The sequence below is a fragment of the Oncorhynchus mykiss genome, chromosome 13 (genome assembly GCF_013265735.2).
Source record: "Oncorhynchus mykiss isolate Arlee chromosome 13, USDA_OmykA_1.1, whole genome shotgun sequence".
Lineage (NCBI taxonomy): Eukaryota > Metazoa > Chordata > Actinopteri > Salmoniformes > Salmonidae > Oncorhynchus > Oncorhynchus mykiss.
Window position 1 is genome coordinate 4,135,702 of NC_048577.1, and position 20,000 is coordinate 4,155,701.

General features: G+C 47.3%; 1 protein-coding gene and 1 long non-coding RNA gene across 3 annotated transcripts in view; both read right to left on the bottom strand.

Moving 5' to 3' along the window:
• Positions 1-17,017, bottom strand: part of LOC110493393 (calcium-binding mitochondrial carrier protein SCaMC-3) — a 34,955-nt gene extending 17,938 nt beyond the window's left edge. The window contains exons 1-4 of one of the 2 annotated variants that reach the window (XM_036939890.1): positions 15,902-17,017; positions 2,644-2,767; positions 2,271-2,358; positions 1-112 (exon numbers count right to left, since the gene is read on the bottom strand). In XM_036939890.1, coding sequence (XP_036795785.1) covers positions 1-112; positions 2,271-2,358; positions 2,644-2,767; positions 15,902-16,099 — 522 coding nt within the window. In that variant the 5' untranslated portion in view covers positions 16,100-17,017. Of the gene's footprint in view, positions 113-2,270; positions 2,359-2,643; positions 2,771-15,901 lie in introns of both variants that reach the window. The other variant, XM_036939889.1, reaches the window with a different exon arrangement.
• A 516-nt stretch (positions 17,018-17,533) lies between these two features.
• LOC118938148 lies at positions 17,534-18,516 on the bottom strand. Its single transcript, XR_005035410.1, has 3 exons — positions 18,353-18,516; positions 17,751-18,193; positions 17,534-17,701 (listed from the first exon to the last, which is right to left on the bottom strand). It is a non-coding gene; the product is annotated as an uncharacterized LOC118938148 (long non-coding RNA).
• Between the last annotated feature and the right edge of the window lie 1,484 nt (positions 18,517-20,000).

Consider the following 20,000-nt stretch of genomic DNA (forward strand, 5'->3'; position numbering starts at 1 on the left):
ATGAGAGTGTTTCCAGTAGCGAGAGATGTCTTCCAGACTGTGTATGGGGTTGAACAGGAAGTGATCTCGCCACTCATCCCAGTCAATGGTCATGTTACCATCCCTGTCAATACTGACCAGAGACAGAGAGAATGTCACACATAGCACGACACGTACACACACACACACGGACGGACACACACACACACAGACGTACACACACACGGACGGACACACACACACACACACAGACGGACACACTAGGGCTGGCCCCATTTAGTGGACTGGTGGATTGTTCCGGTTGACAGGCTGTTGGTCGACCGACATTTCTTTAGTCCAGCAGTAGCACGTTAGTATATCTTGTTTTTGTACAAGACACCGTCTGATTGGCTCCTGTCTCAGTGGACTAATCCATTGTGGAGGCCGTGGGGGTGGCACAGTCCATCACTCTAAGACATGTGATACTGTAATTGACTATAGGTTATATTATGTTAAAATAATGGTGCAACAATAATAAATCGAATACTATTTCATAACAAATGCTCTTTCCCCCGCGTTGGATACGGTCGCTGTCCGCGGTTCTGAAACATCATCTTCAGTGAGCCGTAGAATTGGCACCTTTACCTGACCACAAGTTAGCCAGCATATTGGGATTGAGAACACTGTGGCCAAGGCAGCAGCAGAGACAATGAAACAGCCCTTTTGCCTTGAGCCTAATTGTCTAAGAAAATTGAGGAGAGAGGAAACGATTTAACTAGATAGTTAACTAACTGTTAAATGTCCCAGGCTTTATAAATCATCCATATATGTCTCTACAGAAATAAGACAGATCCTGCTTCTGTCCCCTGTTTGAGTGTTTGTTTAACAGCCTACTGATTCCATGAGCACCAAGCCTCATGCAACGGCAAAATGTTGGATAAAGTAATTTCACAGATTCGTCTGTTTTTAATCTTTGCTGTAATAAAGGCTTTACAAGTGTTTTCTGTTAGAACAGACTGGTTTTACTTATACGTTATTTAGTGTTGTTTACACTGTTCCAAACAGGCAGAACCAAATATATTGTAATCTAACAGCACCTGTTTGTCACACATAATAAACACACAGCTCTAACACACAGCTCTAACACACAGCTCTAACACACAGCTCTCGCTCCCAAACCTTCCTTTTTCTTGGATCTCCTGTAGTCTCCACAACTAAGTCAAATGTCTTCCACAGATCTGACTTCCCCTTTCCCGCCTGAGCAACCAGTAAACATTAGACCGCTTCCAGCTTCTTTTTCACGTCCTCCGCATCCATTTTGCTGTCACGTGTTACTGTGTTTGGAGTTTGTTATAACCAATTTATTGATGTGATTATTATGGGCTATAGGTCAGGTCCTATTGGTCACATGCATGCGATGCTTACATGTTTCATGTAAAGAAAGCAAGGGTTGAGGGATTAGGGAATGTTGTTCCTAATAGAAACAAGGGTTGAGGGAATAGGGAATGTTGTTCCTAATAGGAACAAGGGTTGAGGGAATAGGGAATGTTGTTCCTAATAGGAACAAGGGTTGAGGGAATAGGGAATGTTGTTCCTGAACAAATTAGATTATTTCGTTAACAGAACTTTTCAGTCAGAAACCAGTAAGAAACTAAACGGCTGAAATGACGTCACAGCTTCAGCACAGACAGACAATAAACTCTCAGCTGTGCTGTTGTGCCTTTCCTCTGCAGTAGGGAGGAGAGAGAGACAACGTGCACCAGTCACACAGACACTTCAACACAGTGTGACCTTCGGGATCTTTCTTCAGTCATTTGTGCATCTTAATTATTTAGTCCAAACAGTGTGCTTAAAGCATCAGACAAGCTCAGCGCAACATGTAGTTGGTTGTATTCAAACACATAGGGGGTGTGTCTGTCTATATATGGAAAAAAGAAGTTTCAACGTTTCAACCAATCGATTGGTCAAAAGAACAGGACGACTCTCGGTCGACCAAGACAAGCCTAGAAGACATACACATACACTTGCATGGACCGACGCAAACACACACACACAGATGGACACACACCCACACATGCATGGACGAACACACACACACACACACACACACACACACACACACACAGATGGACACACACACAGTAATAATCATGCGAACTCACAAACATAAAAGTATAGTTGTCCGACAACTCCAATTGTAGAACGCAGAGCCATTCTACAATTCATACTAGATTGTGCAATTACAGCACAGATATAACCAGAGTAGACTGTATCATTCCAGCGTAGATACGAGTAGAGTAGATTGTACAGACCTCTTCATGATGGTGGCAGCCTCCTTCAGACTCACAGCTATTCCCAGAGTTTGAAGGGACTGCTGAATCTCTGATACATCTATCTCACCTGCAAACACAGTATCCACGTCAGAGTTGGTGTGTGTTTTTATTGTGTGTGTTTTGATTGTGTTTCTCAGTGTGTATTTTATTCACATACCTTACGTACGTACGCAACACAAGAACCCAGTGAGCTTTGTAAAATTGGCTATATTGTATATTTGTATCAAGTTACAAAATGTGGGTCTGCACACGTCTGCGTATTTTAGTTAAACAACTACAGAGGATGTCCATTTATCTCCCTGTGATTCTGGAGCCCCGTACGTAAGACGGGTTCATATTTATCTTTACAAACCGTCGTTGTTGCGGTCCAGGCTGAGGAACATGAGTCGGAGCTCTTCCTCGTGGGAGCGGAGGTACTGCCGGAACTCCTGGAAGTCCAACTCTCCATCATTGTTGCTGTCCCCCTCCTTGACAATCTGCTGGGGAGGGGGCACAGAAGGGGGGTGGAGGAGCGGTGTAGGGGCAGAGGTGGTGGTGGAGAGGGGAGGAGGTGGTGGGGTTGAAGAGATGGGGGAGTGGAAAGGTGGTGGGGGGGAACAGGGTGGAAGGGTGGAGAGGGAATGGAGAGATGTTGGACGAGGAGAGAGGAGATGGAGAGATGGAGAGATGTGGAGTGAGGAGAGAGAGGAGAGGTGGGGGAGGAGATGGAGAGGAGGTAGAAGAGTTGCCAACATGGTTAAGAACAGGAGGAAGTGGTGGATGGAATGTTAATGTGGAGGTGATTTGAGAACAGGAGGAAGTGGTGGATGGAATGTTAATGTGGAGGTGAATTAAGAACAGGAGGAAGTGGTGGATGGAATGTTAATGTGGAGGTGAATTAAGAACAGGAGGAAGTGGTGGATGGAATGTTAATGTGGAGGTGAATTAAGAACAGGAGGAAGTGGTGGATGGAATGTTAATGTGGAGGTGAATTAAGAACAGGAGGAAGTGGTGGATGGAATGTTAATGTGGAGGTGAATTAAGAACAGGAGGAAGTGGTGGATGGAATGTTAATGTGGAGGTGAATTAAGAACAGGAGGAAGTGGTGGATGGAATGTTAATGTGGAGGTGAATTAAGAACAGGAGGAAGTGGTGGATGGAATGTTAATGTGGAGGTGAATTAAGAACAGGAGGAAGTGGTGGATGGAATGTTAATGTGGAGGTGAATTAAGAACAGGAGGAAGTGGTGGATGGAATGTTAATGTGGAGGTGAATTAAGAACAGGAGGAAGTGGTGGATGGAATGTTAATGTGGAGGTGAATTAAGAACAGGAGGAAGTGGTGGATGGAATGTTAATGTGGAGGTGAATTAAGAACAGGAGGAAGTGGTGGATGGAATGTTAATGTGGAGGTGAATTAAGAACAGGGGGAAGTGGTGGATGTAATGTTAATGTGGAGGTGAATTAAGAACAGGAGGAAGTGGTGGATGGAATGTTAATGTGGAGGTGAAAGGGGGGAAGAAGATACAAAGCCAGCCGGATGCAAAGACAAGAAGCAAAATCAATACACTGAAACTGACAGACAACCTGAGAAACACAGTCACAAACCACTCTGAGGTCAATCCTGGGTCAGTCACATTACATCACAGACATATTGACATTCCATACATTCCAAATGGTACCCTATATAGTACACTACTCTAGACCAGAGACCATTCCTCCTATATAGTACACTACTCTAGACCAGAGACCATTCCTCCTATTCTTCCAGCTTGATGTACCAGTACACCTCCTGGACAGGACACTAGTCTATCTCCTGTTTCTGTAGGGTGAGGCAGCTTGATGTACCAGTACACCCCCTGGACAGGACACTAGTCTATCTCCTGTTTCTGTAGGGTGAGGCAGCCTGATGTACCAGTACACCCCCTGGACAGGACACTAGTCTATCTCCTGTTTCTGTAGGGTGAGGCAGAATGATGTACCAGTACACCCCCTGGACAGGACACTAGTCTATCTCATGTTTCTGTAGGGTGAGGCAGCCTGATGTACCAGTACACCCCCTGGACAGGACACTAGTCTATCTCCTGTTTCTGTAAGGTGAGGCAGCTTGATGTACCAGTACACCCCCTGGACAGGACACTAGTCTATCTCCTGTTTCTGTAGGGTGAGGCAGCCTGATGTACCAGTACACCCCCTGGACAGGACACTAGTCTATCTCCTGTTTCTGTAAGGTGAGGCAGCTTGATGTACCAGTACACCCCCTGGACAGGACACTAGTCTATCTCCTGTTTCTGTAGGGTGAGGCAGCCTGATGTACCAGTACACCCCCTGGACAGGACACTAGTCTATCTCCTGTTTCTGTAGGTTGAGGCAGCTTGATGTACCAGTACACCCCCTGGACAGGACACTAGTCTATCTCCTTTCTGTAGGGTGAGGAAGCCTGATGTACCAGTACACCCCATGGACAGGACACTAGCCTTACGCCCAATCCATCTAATTAATGCTCTCTTTGGTATGACTCAGCCGGAGATCAAACTCCCAACCTTTCAATCTCAGGGCGGCCACTGAGTTGGTCTTTTGACCGTAGCATAGGGCAAGAAGTAGTGCACTATATAGGGAATAGGGTGCCATCAGAGACTCAAGCCGATGTTTGTTAGTCATGGACACAGTAGGCTTGCTCTATAAATCCAGTCCTTCACACAGCTCCAGTCAACCTGTCTGTTTCCCAACCTCCCACTAGCCCTACTCCCTCGTTAACAACAGAGCAGATTCTCCCCTGCAGTAAGGCAGCACACACACACACACACCACACACACACACACACACACACACACACACACACACACACACACCACACACACACACACACACACACACACACACACACACCACAAACACACACACACACCACACACACACACACACACACACATGTTGCCATAGGTAACAGAGTAATCGGTGTTCTCTGCTCCTCAACCCCGGACCACAACTCAACACAACTAACATTCCACAGGAAGAGGAGGAGGAGGGGGAATGGAGGATGAAGAGTAGGAAGAGGGCAAAGGAGATAGGGAATGGAAGAGGACAATGAGGAGGACAGGACGGGAGATGAGGAAGATGAGGAGAGGAAAGAAGGAGAGGTAGGATGAGGGGAGAGAAGGCAGAGTTCTGGGTTGTCGTCAGGGCAACAACAATAAAACTCTCAGCCTTCCAAAAATCATCCAAAAATCATCCTCTCAGCCATCCAAAACCTCTTATATGCAGAGACTTGTAGTGAATGTGTAGTTTACTCAAGATACACAAGCAGAGTTGTGTAGTGTTCAGTAGAAAAACAGTCGTGTTTCCAGAAGTAATCAGGTAGAGTTGTCTAGTGTTCAGTAGAAAAACAGTTGTGTTTCCAGTAGTAATCAGGTAGAGTTGTCTAGTGTTCAGTAGAAAAACAGTCGTGTTTCCAGTAGTAATCAGGTAGAGTTGTCTAGTGTTCAGTAGAAAAACAGTCGTGTTTCCAGTAGTAATCAGGTAGAGTTGTCTAGTGTTCAGTAGAAAAACAGTCGTGTTTCCAGTAGTAATCAGGTAGAGTTGTCTAGTGTTCAGTAGAAAACAGTCGTGTTTCCAGTAGTAATCAGGTAGAGTTGTCTAGTGTTCAGTAGAAAAACAGTCGTGTTTCCAGTAGTAATCAGGTAGAGTTGTCTAGTGTTCAGTAGAAAAACAGTCGTGTTTCCAGTAGTAATCAGGTAGAGTTGTCTAGTGTTCAGTAGAAAAACAGTCGAAAAACAGTCGTGTTTCCAGTAGTAATCAGGTAGAGTTGTCTAGTGTTCAGTAGAAAAACAGTCGTGTTTCCAGTAGTAATCAGGTAGAGTTGTCTAGTGTTCAGTAGAAAAACAGTCGTGTTTCCAGTAGTAATCAGGTAGAGTTGTCTAGTGTTCAGTAGAAAACAGTCGTGTTTCCAGTAGTAATCAGGTAGAGTTGTCTAGTGTTCAGTAGAAAAACAGTCGTGTTTCCAGTAGTAATCAGGTAGAGTTGTCTAGTGTTCAGTAGAAAAACAGTCGTGTTTCCAGTAGTAATCAGGTAGAGTTGTCTAGTGTTCAGTAGAAAAACAGTCGTGTTTCCAGTAGTAATCAGGTAGAGTTGTCTAGTGTTCAGTAGAAAAACAGTCGTGTTTCCAGTAGTAATCAGGTAGAGTTGTCTAGTGTTCAGTAGAAAAACAGTCGTGTTTCCAGTAGTAATCAGGTAGAGTTGTGTAGTGTTCAGTAGAAAAACAGTCATGTTTCCAGTAGTAATCAGAGAGAGAGAGACAGAGAGACAGAGAGAGAGAGACAGAGAGAGAGACAGAGAGAGAGAGCAAGCATGGGAAGAGAGAGAGAGAGCAAGGGGAGAGAGAGAGAGAGACAGAGAGAGACAGAGAAAAGACAGAGAGAGAAAAAGCAAGGCGAGAGAGAGAGAGAGAGAGAGACAGAGAAAAGAGATAGCGTGAGTGGGAAAGGTTAAATGCTTTCTCGGCTTACCAACTCTCTCCTTGAACTAAAATAGGGAACGTGTACTCTCACCGACACACGTGAACACAGACAGAACACCACTGTGTGTTTGTCTGCTACACTCTTTCTGCCAAGAAAAACAGCCATAAACTGATAGCGGGAGGTGTGTGTGTGTGTGTGTGTGTGTGTGTGTGTGTGTGTGTGTGTGTGTGTGTGTGTGTGTGTGTGTGTGTGTGTGTGTGTGTGTGTGTGTGTGTGTGTGTGTGTGTGTCTGTGTGTGTGTGTGTGTGTGTGTGTGTGTGTTTGTGTGTGTGTGTGTGTGTGTGTGTGTGTGTGTGTGTGTATATAACAAAGTCAACAGTAAGACATTCAAACAAACAAAACAATGCCCTATAACTCTCCAACATAATGGTGATTTAGTAGACTTAATTTAATGAACTGGCTGAGGATCCGACTTCTCATTTAAAGTGCTGTTTACAGTAATACATATATTTCTACATGTTATATTTAACACACATCACAACGAGAGAGACACCACAACACCACATAAAGAGAGACACCACAACACTACATAAATGGACACCACAACACTACATAAAGAGAGACACCACAACACTACATAAAGAGACACCACAACACTACATAAAGAGAGACCACAACACTACATAAAGAGACACCACAACACTACATAAAGAGACACCACAACACTACATAAAGAGAGACCACAACACTACATAAAGAGAGACACCACAACACTACATAAAGAGAGACCACAACACTACATAAAGAGAGAGACCACAACACTACATAAAGAGACACCACAACACTACATAAAGAGAGACAACACAACACTACATAAAGAGAGAGACCACAACACCACATAAAGAGAGAGACCACTACACTACATAAAGAGAGACCACAACACTACATAAAGAGAGACACCACAACACTACATAAAGAGAGAGACCACACCACTACATAAAGAGAGACACCACAACACTACATAAAGAGAGACAACACTACATAAAGAGAGACACCACTACATAAAGAGAGACACCACTACATAAAGAGAGACACCACTACATAAAGAGAGACACCACTACATAAAGAGAGACACCACTACACAAAGAGAGACACCACTACATAAAGAGAGACAACACTACATAAAGAGAGACACCACTACATAAAGAGAGACACCACTACATAAAGAGAGACACCACTACATAAATAGACACCACTACATAAAGAGAGACACCACTACATAAAGAGAGACACCACTACATAAAGAGAGACACCACTACACAAAGAGAGACACCACTACATAAAGAGAGACAACACTACATAAAGAGAGACACCACTACATAAAGAGAGACACCACTACATAAAGAGAGACACCACTACATAAAGAGAGACAACACTACATAAAGAGAGACACCACTACATAAAGAGAGACAACACTACATAAAGAGAGACACCACTACATAAAGAGAGACACCACTACATAAAGAGAGACACCACTACATAAAGAGAGACCTAAGACAACATATGCAGTACAGTAGTAGGCCAGGCCTATACCCTCTTTGTCCCAAATGGAGCCCTATATTACCTATGTAAAAGGAATACGGTTCTATTTGGGACACAGTCTTTACTGTGAGCAGTGTTTGACTTGGGCAGGAGTTTACCGGAGCTGAGGACCGGCACCTCAGGATTGTATACTGCTTGAGTTCATGCACCTCTCTTACCTATAATAGCCTATATACAAATATATTAGCTATAGTGGAGTTTCTGCATCTACTAAACTAAGGTCATACCAAGGATAATTTGCTACTTGATTTAGAATTTTAAAACCCTTTGTCGTATGAAAATAATATCTAATTATTTTTTGATTAAACATACCAACGCATTGAATAACAGATTCACTACATGGAACAACAGATAGTCCCCCCCCCCCCCCCCAAAAAAAAAGGAAGTTTACTTATGAAGTATCTCTGAGTATATCTGAGAGATATACGGCCAAACCAGTCAGACGATACAGACAATTCTGTGACAAGACCAATTTTGGGGATATATTCTCATATTCTGACAAACACCGCTCAACCTCTGCCACCTTTCACCGCAGATGTGGAGGTGAGACACTGGTAGATGTGGAGGTGAGACACTGGTAGATGTGGAGGTGAGACACTGCCAGATGTGGAGGTGAGACACTGCCAGATGTGGAGGTGAGACACTGGTAGATGTGGAGATGAGACACTGGCAGATGTGGAGGTGAGACACTGCCAGATGTGGAGGTGAGACACTGCCAGATGTGGAGGTGAGACACTGGTAGATGTGGAGGTGAGACACTGCCAGATGTGGAGGTGAGACACTGACAGATGTGGAGGTGAGACACTGCCAGATGTGGAGGTGAGACCCTGGTAGATGTGGAGGTGAGACACTGCCAGATGTGGAGGTGAGACACTGCCAGATGTGGAGGTGAGACACTGGTAGATGTGGAGGTGAGACACTGGTAGATGTGGAGGTGAGACACTGTCAGATGTGGAGGTGAGACACTGCCAGATGTGGAGGTGAGACACTGCCAGATGTGGAGGTGAGACACTGCCAGATGTGGAGGTGAGACACTGCCAGATGTGGAGGTGAGACAGTGCCAGATGTGGAGGTGAGACACTGGCAGATGTGGAGGTGAGACACTGCCAGATGTGGAGGTGAGACACTGCCAGATGTGGAGGTGAGACACTGCCAGATGTGGAGGTGAGACACTGGTAGATGTGGAGGTGAGACACTGCCAGATGTGGAGGTGAGACACTGCCAGATGTGGAGGTGAGACACTGGCAGATGTGGAGGTGAGACACTGCCAGATGTGGAGGTGAGACACTGCCAGATGTGGAGGTGAGACACTGGTAGATGTGGAGGTGAGACACTGGTAGATGTGGAGGTGAGACACTGCCAGATGTGGAGGTGAGACACTGGTAGATGTGGAGGTGAGACACTGCCAGATGTGGAGGTGAGACACTGTCAGATGTGGAGGTGAGACACTGCCAGATGTGGAGGTGAGACACTGCCAGATGTGGAGGTGAGACACTGGTAGATGTGGAGGTGAGACACTGCCAGATGTGGAGGTGAGACACTGCCAGATGTGGAGGTGAGACACTGGTAGATGTGGAGGTGAGACACTGGTAGATGTGGAGGTGAGACACTGGTAGATGTGGAGGTGAGACACTGGTAGATGTGGAGGTGAGACACTGGCAGATGTGGAGGTGAGACACTGCCAGATGTGGAGGTGAGACACTGGTAGATGTGGAGGTGAGACACTGGTAGATGTGGAGGTGAGACACTGGTAGATGTGGAGGTGAGACACTGGTAGATGTGGAGGTGAGACACTGGTAGATGTGGAGGTGAGACACTGGTAGATGTGGAGGTGAGACACTGGTAGATGTGGAGGTGAGACACTGCCAGATGTTGAGGTGAGACACTGCCAGATGTGGAGGTGAGACACTGGTAGATGTGGAGGTGAGACACTGCCAGATGTGGAGGTGAGACACTGGTAGATGTGGAGGTGAGACACTGGTAGATGTGGAGGTGAGACACTGGTAGATGTGGAGGTGAGACACTGCCAGATGTGGAGGTGAGACACTGGTAGATGTGGAGGTGAGACACTGGTAGATGTGGAGGTGAGACACTGGTAGATGTGGAGGTGAGACACTGGTAGATGTGGAGGTGAGACACTGCCAGATGTGGAGGTGAGACACTGGTAGATGTGGAGGTGAGACACTGGTAGATGTGGAGGTGAGACACTGCCAGATGTTGAGGTGAGACACTGCCAGATGTGGAGGTGAGACACTGGTAGATGTGGAGGTGAGACACTGGTAGATGTGGAGGTGAGACACTGGCAGATGTGGAGGTGAGACACTGCCAGATGTGGAGGTGAGACACTGGTAGATGTGGAGGTGAGACACTGCCAGATGTGGAGGTGAGACACTGGTAGATGTGGAGGTGAGACACTGGTAGATGTGGAGGTGAGACACTGGTAGATGTGGAGGTGAGACACTGCCAGATGTGGAGGTGAGACACTGCCAGATGTGGAGGTGAGACACTGGTAGATGTGGAGGTGAGACACTGGTAGATGTGGAGGTGAGACACTGGTAGATGTGGAGGTGAGACACTGCCAGATGTGGAGGTGAGACACTGCCAGATGTGGAGGTGAGACACTGGTAGATGTGGAGGTGAGACACTGCCAGATGTGGAGGTGAGACACTGGTAGATGTGGAGGTGAGACACTGGTAGATGTGGAGGTGAGACACTGCCAGATGTGGAGGTGAGACACTGGTAGATGTGGAGGTGAGACACTGGTAGATGTGGAGGTGAGACACTGGTAGATGTGGAGGTGAGACACTGCCAGATGTGGAGGTGAGACACTGCCAGATGTGGAGGTGAGACACTGGTAGATGTGGAGGTGAGACACTGCCAGATGTGGAGGTGAGACACTGGTAGATGTGGAGGTGAGACACTGGTAGATGTGGAGGTGAGACACTGGTAGATGTGGAGGTGAGACACTGCCAGATGTGGAGGTGAGACACTGGTAGATGTGGAGGTGAGACACTGCCAGATGTGGAGGTGAGACACTGGTAGATGTGGAGGTGAGACACTGCCAGATGTGGAGGTGAGACACTGGCAGATGTGGAGGTGAGACACTGCCAGATGTGGAGGTGAGACACTGCCAGATGTGGAGGTGAGACACTGGTAGATGTGGAGGTGAGACACTGCCAGATGTGGAGGTGAGACACTGGCAGATGTGGAGGTGAGACACTGCCAGATGTGGAGGTGAGACACTGCCAGATGTGGAGGTGAGACACTGGTAGATGTGGAGGTGAGACACTGCCAGATGTGGAGGTGAGACACTGCCAGATGTGGAGGTGAGACACTGCCAGATGTGGAGGTGAGACACTGCCAGATGTGGAGGTGAGACACTGGTAGATGTGGAGGTGAGACACTGCCAGATGTGGAGGTGAGACAGTGCCAGATGTGGAGGTGAGACACTGGTAGATGTGGAGGTGAGACACTGCCAGATGTGGAGGTGAGACACTGCCAGATGTGGAGGTGAGACACTGCCAGATGTGGAGGTGAGACACTGCCAGATGTGGAGGTGAGACACTGGTAGATGTGGAGGTGAGACACTGCCAGATGTGGAGGTGAGACACTGGTAGATATGGAGGTGAGACACTGCCAGATGTGGAGGTGAGACACTGCCAGATGTGGAGGTGAGACACTGCCAGATGTGGAGGTGAGACACTGGTAGATGTGGAGGTGAGACACTGCCAGATGTGGAGGTGAGACACTGGTAGATGTGGAGGTGAGACACTGCCAGATGTGGAGGTGAGACACTGGTAGATGTGGAGGTGAGACACTGCCAGATGTGGAGGTGAGACACTGGCAGATGTGGAGGTGAGACACTGCCAGATGTGGAGGTGAGACACTGCCAGATGTGGAGGTGAGACACTGGTAGATGTGGAGGTGAGACACTGCCAGATGTGGAGGTGAGACACTGGCAGATGTGGAGGTGAGACACTGCCAGATGTGGAGGTGAGACACTGCCAGATGTGGAGGTGAGACACTGGTAGATGTGGAGGTGAGACACTGCCAGATGTGGAGGTGAGACACTGCCAGATGTGGAGGTGAGACACTGCCAGATGTGGAGGTGAGACACTGCCAGATGTGGAGGTGAGACACTGCCAGATGTGGAGGTGAGACACTGCCAGATGTGGAGGTGAGACACTGGTAGATGTGGAGGTGAGACACTGCCAGATGTGGAGGTGAGACACTGCCAGATGTGGAGGTGAGACACTGCCAGATGTGGAGGTGAGACACTGCCAGATGTGGAGGTGAGACACTGGTAGATGTGGAGGTGAGACACTGCCAGATGTGGAGGTGAGACACTGGTAGATGTGGAGGTGAGACACTGCCAGATGTGGAGGTGAGACACTGCCAGATGTGGAGGTGAGACACTGCCAGATGTGGAGGTGAGACACTGGTAGATGTGGAGGTGAGACACTGCCAGATGTGGAGGTGAGACACTGGTAGATGTGGAGGTGAGACACTGCCAGATGTGGAGGTGAGACACTGGTAGATGTGGAGGTGAGACACTGCCAGATGTGGAGGTGAGACACTGCCAGATGTGGAGGTGAGACACTGCCAGATGTGGAGGTGAGACACTGGTAGATGTGGAGGTGAGACACTGGTAGATGTGGAGGTGAGACACTGCCAGATGTGGAGGTGAGACACTGCCAGATGTGGAGGTGAGACACTGCCAGATGTGGAGGTGAGACACTGCCAGATGTGGAGGTGAGACACTGCCAGATGTGGAGGTGAGACAGTGCCAGATGTGGAGGTGAGACACTGCCAGATGTGGAGGTGAGACACTGCCAGATGTGGAGGTGAGACACTGCCAGATGTGGAGGTGAGACACTGGTAGATGTGGAGGTGAGACACTGCCAGATGTGGAGGTGAGACAGTGCCAGATGTGGAGGTGAGACACTGCCAGATGTGGAGGTGAGACACTGCCAGATGTGGAGGTGAGACACTGCCAGATGTGGAGGTGAGACACTGCCAGATGTGGAGGTGAGACAGTGCCAGATGTGGAGGTGAGACACTGCCAGATGTGGAGGTGAGACACTGTCAGATGTGGAGGTGAGACACTGCCAGATGTGGAGGTGAGACACTGCCAGATGTGGAGGTGAGACACTGCCAGATGTGGAGGTGAGACACTGGCAGATGTGGAGGTGAGACACTGGCAGATGCAGTGGATTGCATCCAATGCAACAACAACAAAGAAGACAGATTTTGACGAGGTGTTAAACAGACCATTTTATTTTCAATGGTTAACCGCCTGAGTGAACTATCTTAATTTATCCACCATCTTTGTCTATAGACCTATATCCCATCGCAGTCAGAGTTCAGAGTTCAGGCAGAGGTCAGATGTAGTTGCTTCACATTCCAATTCATCAATAATGGTGATCATTGATCAGTCATTGATCTGTTCAGTGAGATGATTCAGCTCAGGAGGTTACCTATCTTCATATAGCCTAGTAGTCTCAGGAGGTTACCTATCTATCTTCATATAGCCTGGTGGTCTCAGGAGGTTACCTATCTATCTTCATATAGCCTGGTGCTCTCAGGAGGTTACCTATCTATCTTCATATAGCCTGGTGGTCTCAGGAGGTTACCTATCTATCTTCATATAGCCTGGTGGTCTCAGGAGGTTACCTATCTATCTTCATATAGCCTGGTGGTCTCAGGAGGTTACCTATCTATCTTCATATAGCCTGGTGGTCTCAGGAGGTTACCTATCTATCTTCATATAGCCTGGTGGTCTCAGGAGGTTACCTATCTATCTTCATATAGCCTGGTGCTCTCAGGAGGTTACCTATCTATCTTCATATAGCCTGGTGGTCTCAGGAGGTTACCTATCTATCTTCATATAGCCTGGTGGTCTCAGGAGGTTACCTATCTATCTTCATATAGCCTGGTGGTCTCAGGAGGTTACCTATCTATCTTCATATAGCCTGGTGGTCTCAGGAGGTTACCTATCTATCTTCATATAGCCTGGTGGTCTCAGGAGGTTACCTATCTATCTTCATATAGCCTGGTGGTCTCAGGAGGTTACCTATCTATCTTCATATAGCCTGGTGTTCTCAGGAGGTTACCTATCTATCTTCATATAGCCTGGTGGTCTCAGGAGGTTACCTATCTATCTTCATATAGCCTGGTGTTCTCAGGAGGTTACCTATCTATCTTCATATAGCCTGGTGGTCCCAGATGTGTTAGTGCTTTTGCAAAGCTCCAGTGCTGTCATTGTCAAGACATGTTTGGCATGATAGCACAAACTGACTGGCACTCAGGCTACCTTCGTATAGCCTATACCAGGGATGGGCAACTGCAGTCCCCGGGGCACTGATGGGTGTCAAATGTTTGCCCCCAGCTGACACACCTGACTCCAATAATCATTTCATCATCAAATCAAACTTTATTTGTCACATGCGCAGAATACAACAAGTGTAGACCTTACCGTGAAATCCGTACTTACAAGCTCTTAACCAACAGTGCAGTTCCAGAAGAGTTTAAGAGAATATTAACCAAATAAACTAATGTAAATAATAATACAAAGTAACATGACAATAACGGTAGGAGTCAGTATGCAGGGGTACAGATCATGATCTTCAGTGTAAATTGTAATACGTTTAACCAGCTGTGTTTGCTGGGGATGGTGGAAAGGTGTGACACCACTCAGCCCAGAGGACTGGAGTTGCCCACCCCAGGCCTATACTGTGGAGTTTCCCACCCCAGGCCTATACTGTGGAGTTGCCCACCCCAGGCCTATACTGTGGAGTTGCCCACCCAAGGCCTATACTGTGGAGTTGCCCACCCCAGGCCTATACTGTGGAGTTGCCCACCCCAGGCCTATACTGTGGAGTTGCCCACCCCAGGCCTATACTGTGGAGTTGCCCACCCCAGGCCTATACTGTGGAGTTGCCCACCCCAGGCCTATACTGTGGAGTTGCCCACCCCAGGCCTATACTGTGGAGTTGCCCACCCCTGGCCTATACTGTGGAGTTGCCCACCCCAGGCCTATACTGTGGAGTTGCCCACCCCAGGCCTATACTGTGGAGTTGCCCACCCCAGGCCTATACTGTGGAGTTGCCCACCCCAGGCCTATACTGTGGAGTTGCCCACCCCAGGCCTATACTGTGGAGTTGCCCACCCCAGGCCTATACTGTGGAGTTCAACCGCCCTGCTCTTGTCTGAGCCTAATACAGTCAAATACATATCCAATCTACCCACAGCAGACTACTGTCTGACCTGTAGAGGAGTCTAATAGAGTAGAACAGAACAGAGTAGGGTAGGATATGGAAGAGGTGAAAAAAAAGTATGGGTGATGCAGGTACAGGGGGGAATCCTCATCAGTGACATCACACACACACACACGCGCACGCACGCACGCACACACATAACATGCAATTAGTGGCTGGTGATGGCTAGGGGGAACCCCACCGTGTGAGTTTAGGCTATAGCCAAACGTTTCACGTAAAAAAAAACGTAATTCGTGATCATCATCAAGGTATACCGAATGACAGCCGAGTTGCTGCCCGGGCTCGTTGGCTGCTTACCCGGTCCACCGCGCGGCGGGAGAGCCCACGTTTCGCCAACCCCACACGGAGCTCGTGGATATCGATGACTCCATCACTGTTCAAGTCCAGTTCGTCGAACAGTTCCACCCATCGCTTCTCCCTCTCCGGGTCGCCATCCTCCTGGCAGCGGGCCTGGGTCCTCCAGCCCCGTGGGATCCGAGCCCCCGGCGGACCCATGCGTGGTGACGGTTGGCTGCGTCGGTTAGATCCCGGTGGAATAGCCTATAGAGTCATCGGCGTCCGATGTCCAAATCAGGATAGATGTTTTGTTGTTGTAATATTCAGGCTACTCAGTCAGTAAATATATCGGGAGAAGGACAGAGACAGATGTGCAGATTAAAAACAATCGAACGGTGGACCTCACGACGCGCTCCCATTCGCGGTCATGCTGTACATGTTACACATCATCTCACAGTTTTAACACCTGTTTTTATACCGTAATTGGTTGTAAATAGTTGTTTATTTATCCGTCAAGAAACCAGGAAGCGACGGTAACCTAACATAGTAGTAAAGACAGAAAGCCCTTCATTCTTTCGGTGCTTTAGAACGGAGCGCGGCAAACTGCCAGAACCGAAACCTTAATCCAGTGTCAAATTAATCTCGGTAACGGATATACCCGAGACGTTTAAAGATTAGGCCTGTACATGTCGTCCTCTTGTTTTTTATGGGACGCACACCAACCCCGGGTGGTTTGTAATGCACCGTCCTGACGTTACGATCCGTCAGAATGTGACAGCAAATGCGCACTTTGCAGCGTTGCAAATAGTTGGTCCGTGTCGGGTCGCTGTCATGCGAAGAAGATATTATCTAGGCCAATGCTGCTAATGTATCCTTGCTTCACGTCAGAAACCGTCGCCGTCGCGTCAACTGAGAAAGCGAAGCGTCGAAGGAATGTCTTGTCTTGAGTCTGCGCCGTAGCCTAGCCCTCTGTAGACTACCAGGGACACGCATTTAGTTCAGTCCCCACACACAAGGACCCAAGGTGAATTGAAAAACACTGTTGAAACGGTCTCGTAGGCAATGGTGGGACTCGCTCTCGTAATACAATCCTGAAATATCGTAGTAATAGTTCTTGAGTCTATTACAGTTCAATGACATTGTACATTTTCTATACCACATGTTGTAGACTATATGATGTTTTCTTTCAGTACATTATGAATCACTCTGTTGGACTGATGCCAGGAATGCCCCTTTATAAATCATGTTTGCAACAATAACATGGTCCTGTGTTGCAGTAACACACACAGATACGGGCGGGCGCCCACTCAAATAAAGTCAAGTGGCCTTCTCAGACAAATGTCCAGCACACACCCAACCCCCTGGCTTATCAACTAGTCACCTGTTACAACTAGTCACACACCCAACCATCTGGCTTATCAACTAGTCACCTGTTACAACTAGTCACACCTGTTACAACTAGTCAGCTGTTACAACTAGTCACCTGTTACAACTAGTCACCTGTTACAACTAGTCACCTGTTACAACTAGTCACACACCCAACCATCTGGCTTATCAACTAGTCACCTGTTACAACTAGTCACACCTGTTACAACTAGTCAGCTGTTACAACTAGTCACCTGTTACAACTAGTCACACACCCAACCATCTGGCTTATCAACTAGTCACCTGTTACAACTAGTCACACCTGTTACAACTAGTCAGCTGTTACAACTAGTCACCTGTTACAACTAGTCACCTGTTACAACTAGTCACCTGTTACAACTAGTCACACACCCAACCATCTGGCTTATCAACTAGTCACCTGTTACAACTAGTCACCTGTTACAACTAGTCACACACCCAACCATCTGGCTTATCAACTAGTCACCTGTTACAACTAGTCACACCTGTTACAACTAGTCAGCTGTTACAACTAGTCACCTGTTACAACTAGTCACACCTGTTACAACTAGTCACCTGTTACAACTAGTCACACCTGTTACAATTAGTCACCTGTTACAACTAGTCACCTGTTACAACGAGTCACACCTGTTACAACTAGTCAGCTGTTACAACTAGTCACCTGTTACAACTAGTCACACCTGTTACAACTAGTCACCTGTTACAACTAGTCACACCTGTTACAACTAGTCACCTGTTACAACTAGTCAGCTGTTACAACGAGTCACCTGTTACAACTAGTCACACCTGTTACAACTAGTCACCTGTTACAACTAGTCACCTGTTACAACTAGTCACACCTGTTACAACTAGTCACCTGTTACAACTAGTCACCTGTTACAACGAGTCACACCTGTTACAACTAGTCACCTGTTACAACTAGTCACACACCCAACCATCTGGCTTATCAACTAGTCACCTGTTACAACTAGTCACACCTGTTACAACTAGTCACCTGTTACAACTAGTCACACCTGTTACAACTAGTTACACCTGTTACAACTAGTCATACCTGTTACAACTAGTCACACCTGTTACAACTAGTCACCTGTTACAACTAGTCACACCTGTTACAACTAGTCACACCTGTTACAACTAGTTACACCTGTTACAACTAGTCATACCTGTTACAACTAGTCACACCTGGCACTCTCTCTCTCTCTTTCACTCTCTTGTTTTCACACACATATGTTATGTTCTATCCTCATGGGGACCTAAAATGTATTTCTATTCAAATCCTATTTTCCCCAACTCCTAAACCTAACTCCTAACTCCTAACTCCTAACTCCTAACTCCTAACCCAAAACCCTAACCCCTAACTCCTAACTCCTAACCCAAAACCCTAACCCCTAACTCCTAACCCAAAACCCTAACCCCTAACTCCTAACTCCTAACTCCTAACCCTAAACCCTAACTCCTAACTCCTAACTCCTAACCCAAAACCCTAACCCCTAACTCCTAACTCCTAACCCAAAACCCTAACCCCTAACTCCTAACTCCTAACCCAAAACCTAACTCCTAACTCCTAACCCCTAACCCCTAACCCCTAACCCCTAACCCCTAACCCAAAACCTAACTCCTAACTCCTAACCCCTAACCCTAACCCCTAACCCCTAACCCCTAACCCTAACCCCTAACCCCTAACCCCTAACCCTAACCCCTAACCCAAAACCTAACTCCTAACTCCTAACCCCTAACCCTAACCCCTAACCCCTAACTCCTAACCCCTAACCCTAACCCCTAACCCCTAACCCAAAACCCTAACCCCTAACCCCTAACCCTAACCCCTAACCCCTAACCCTAACCCTAACCCCTAACCCCTAACCCTAACCCCTAACTCCTAACCCCTAACTCCTAACCCTAACCCCTAACCCCTAAACCTAACCCCTAAACCTAACCCTAAACCTAACTCCTAACCCCTAACTCCTAACCCCTAACCCCTAACTCCTAACCCCTAACTCCTAACCCCTAACCCCTAAACCTAACCCCTAACCCCTAACCCTAACCCTAACCCCTAACCCCTAACCCTAACCCCTAACCCCTAACCCCTAACTCCTAACCCTAACCCCTAACCCCTAAACCTAACCCCTAAACCTAACCCTAAACCTAACTCCTAACCCTAACCCCTAACCCCTAAACCTAACCCCTAAACCTAACCCTAAACCTAACTCCTAACCCCTAACCCCTAAACCTAACCCTAAACCTAACTCCTAACCCAAAACCCTAAACCTAACTCCTAACCCCTAACCCAAAACCCTAAACCCTAAACCTAACTCCTAACCCAAAACCCTAAACCTAACCCTAACCCCTAACCCTAACCCCTAACCCAAAACCCTAAACCTAACTCCTAACCCCTAACCCAAAACCCTAAACCTAACTCCTAACCCCTAACCCAAAACCCTAAACCTAACTCCTAACCCCTAACCCTAAACCTAACTCCTAACCCCTAACCCAAAACCCTAAACCTAACTCCTAACCCCTAACCCTAAACCTAACTCCTAACCCCTAACCCAAAACCCTAAACCTAACTCCTAACCCCTAACCCAAAACCCTAAACCTAACTCCTAACCCAAAACCCTAAACCTAACTCCTAACCCCTAACCCAAAACCCTAAACCTAACTCCTAACCCCTAACCCAAAACCCTAAACCTAATTCCTAACCCCTAACCCAAAACCC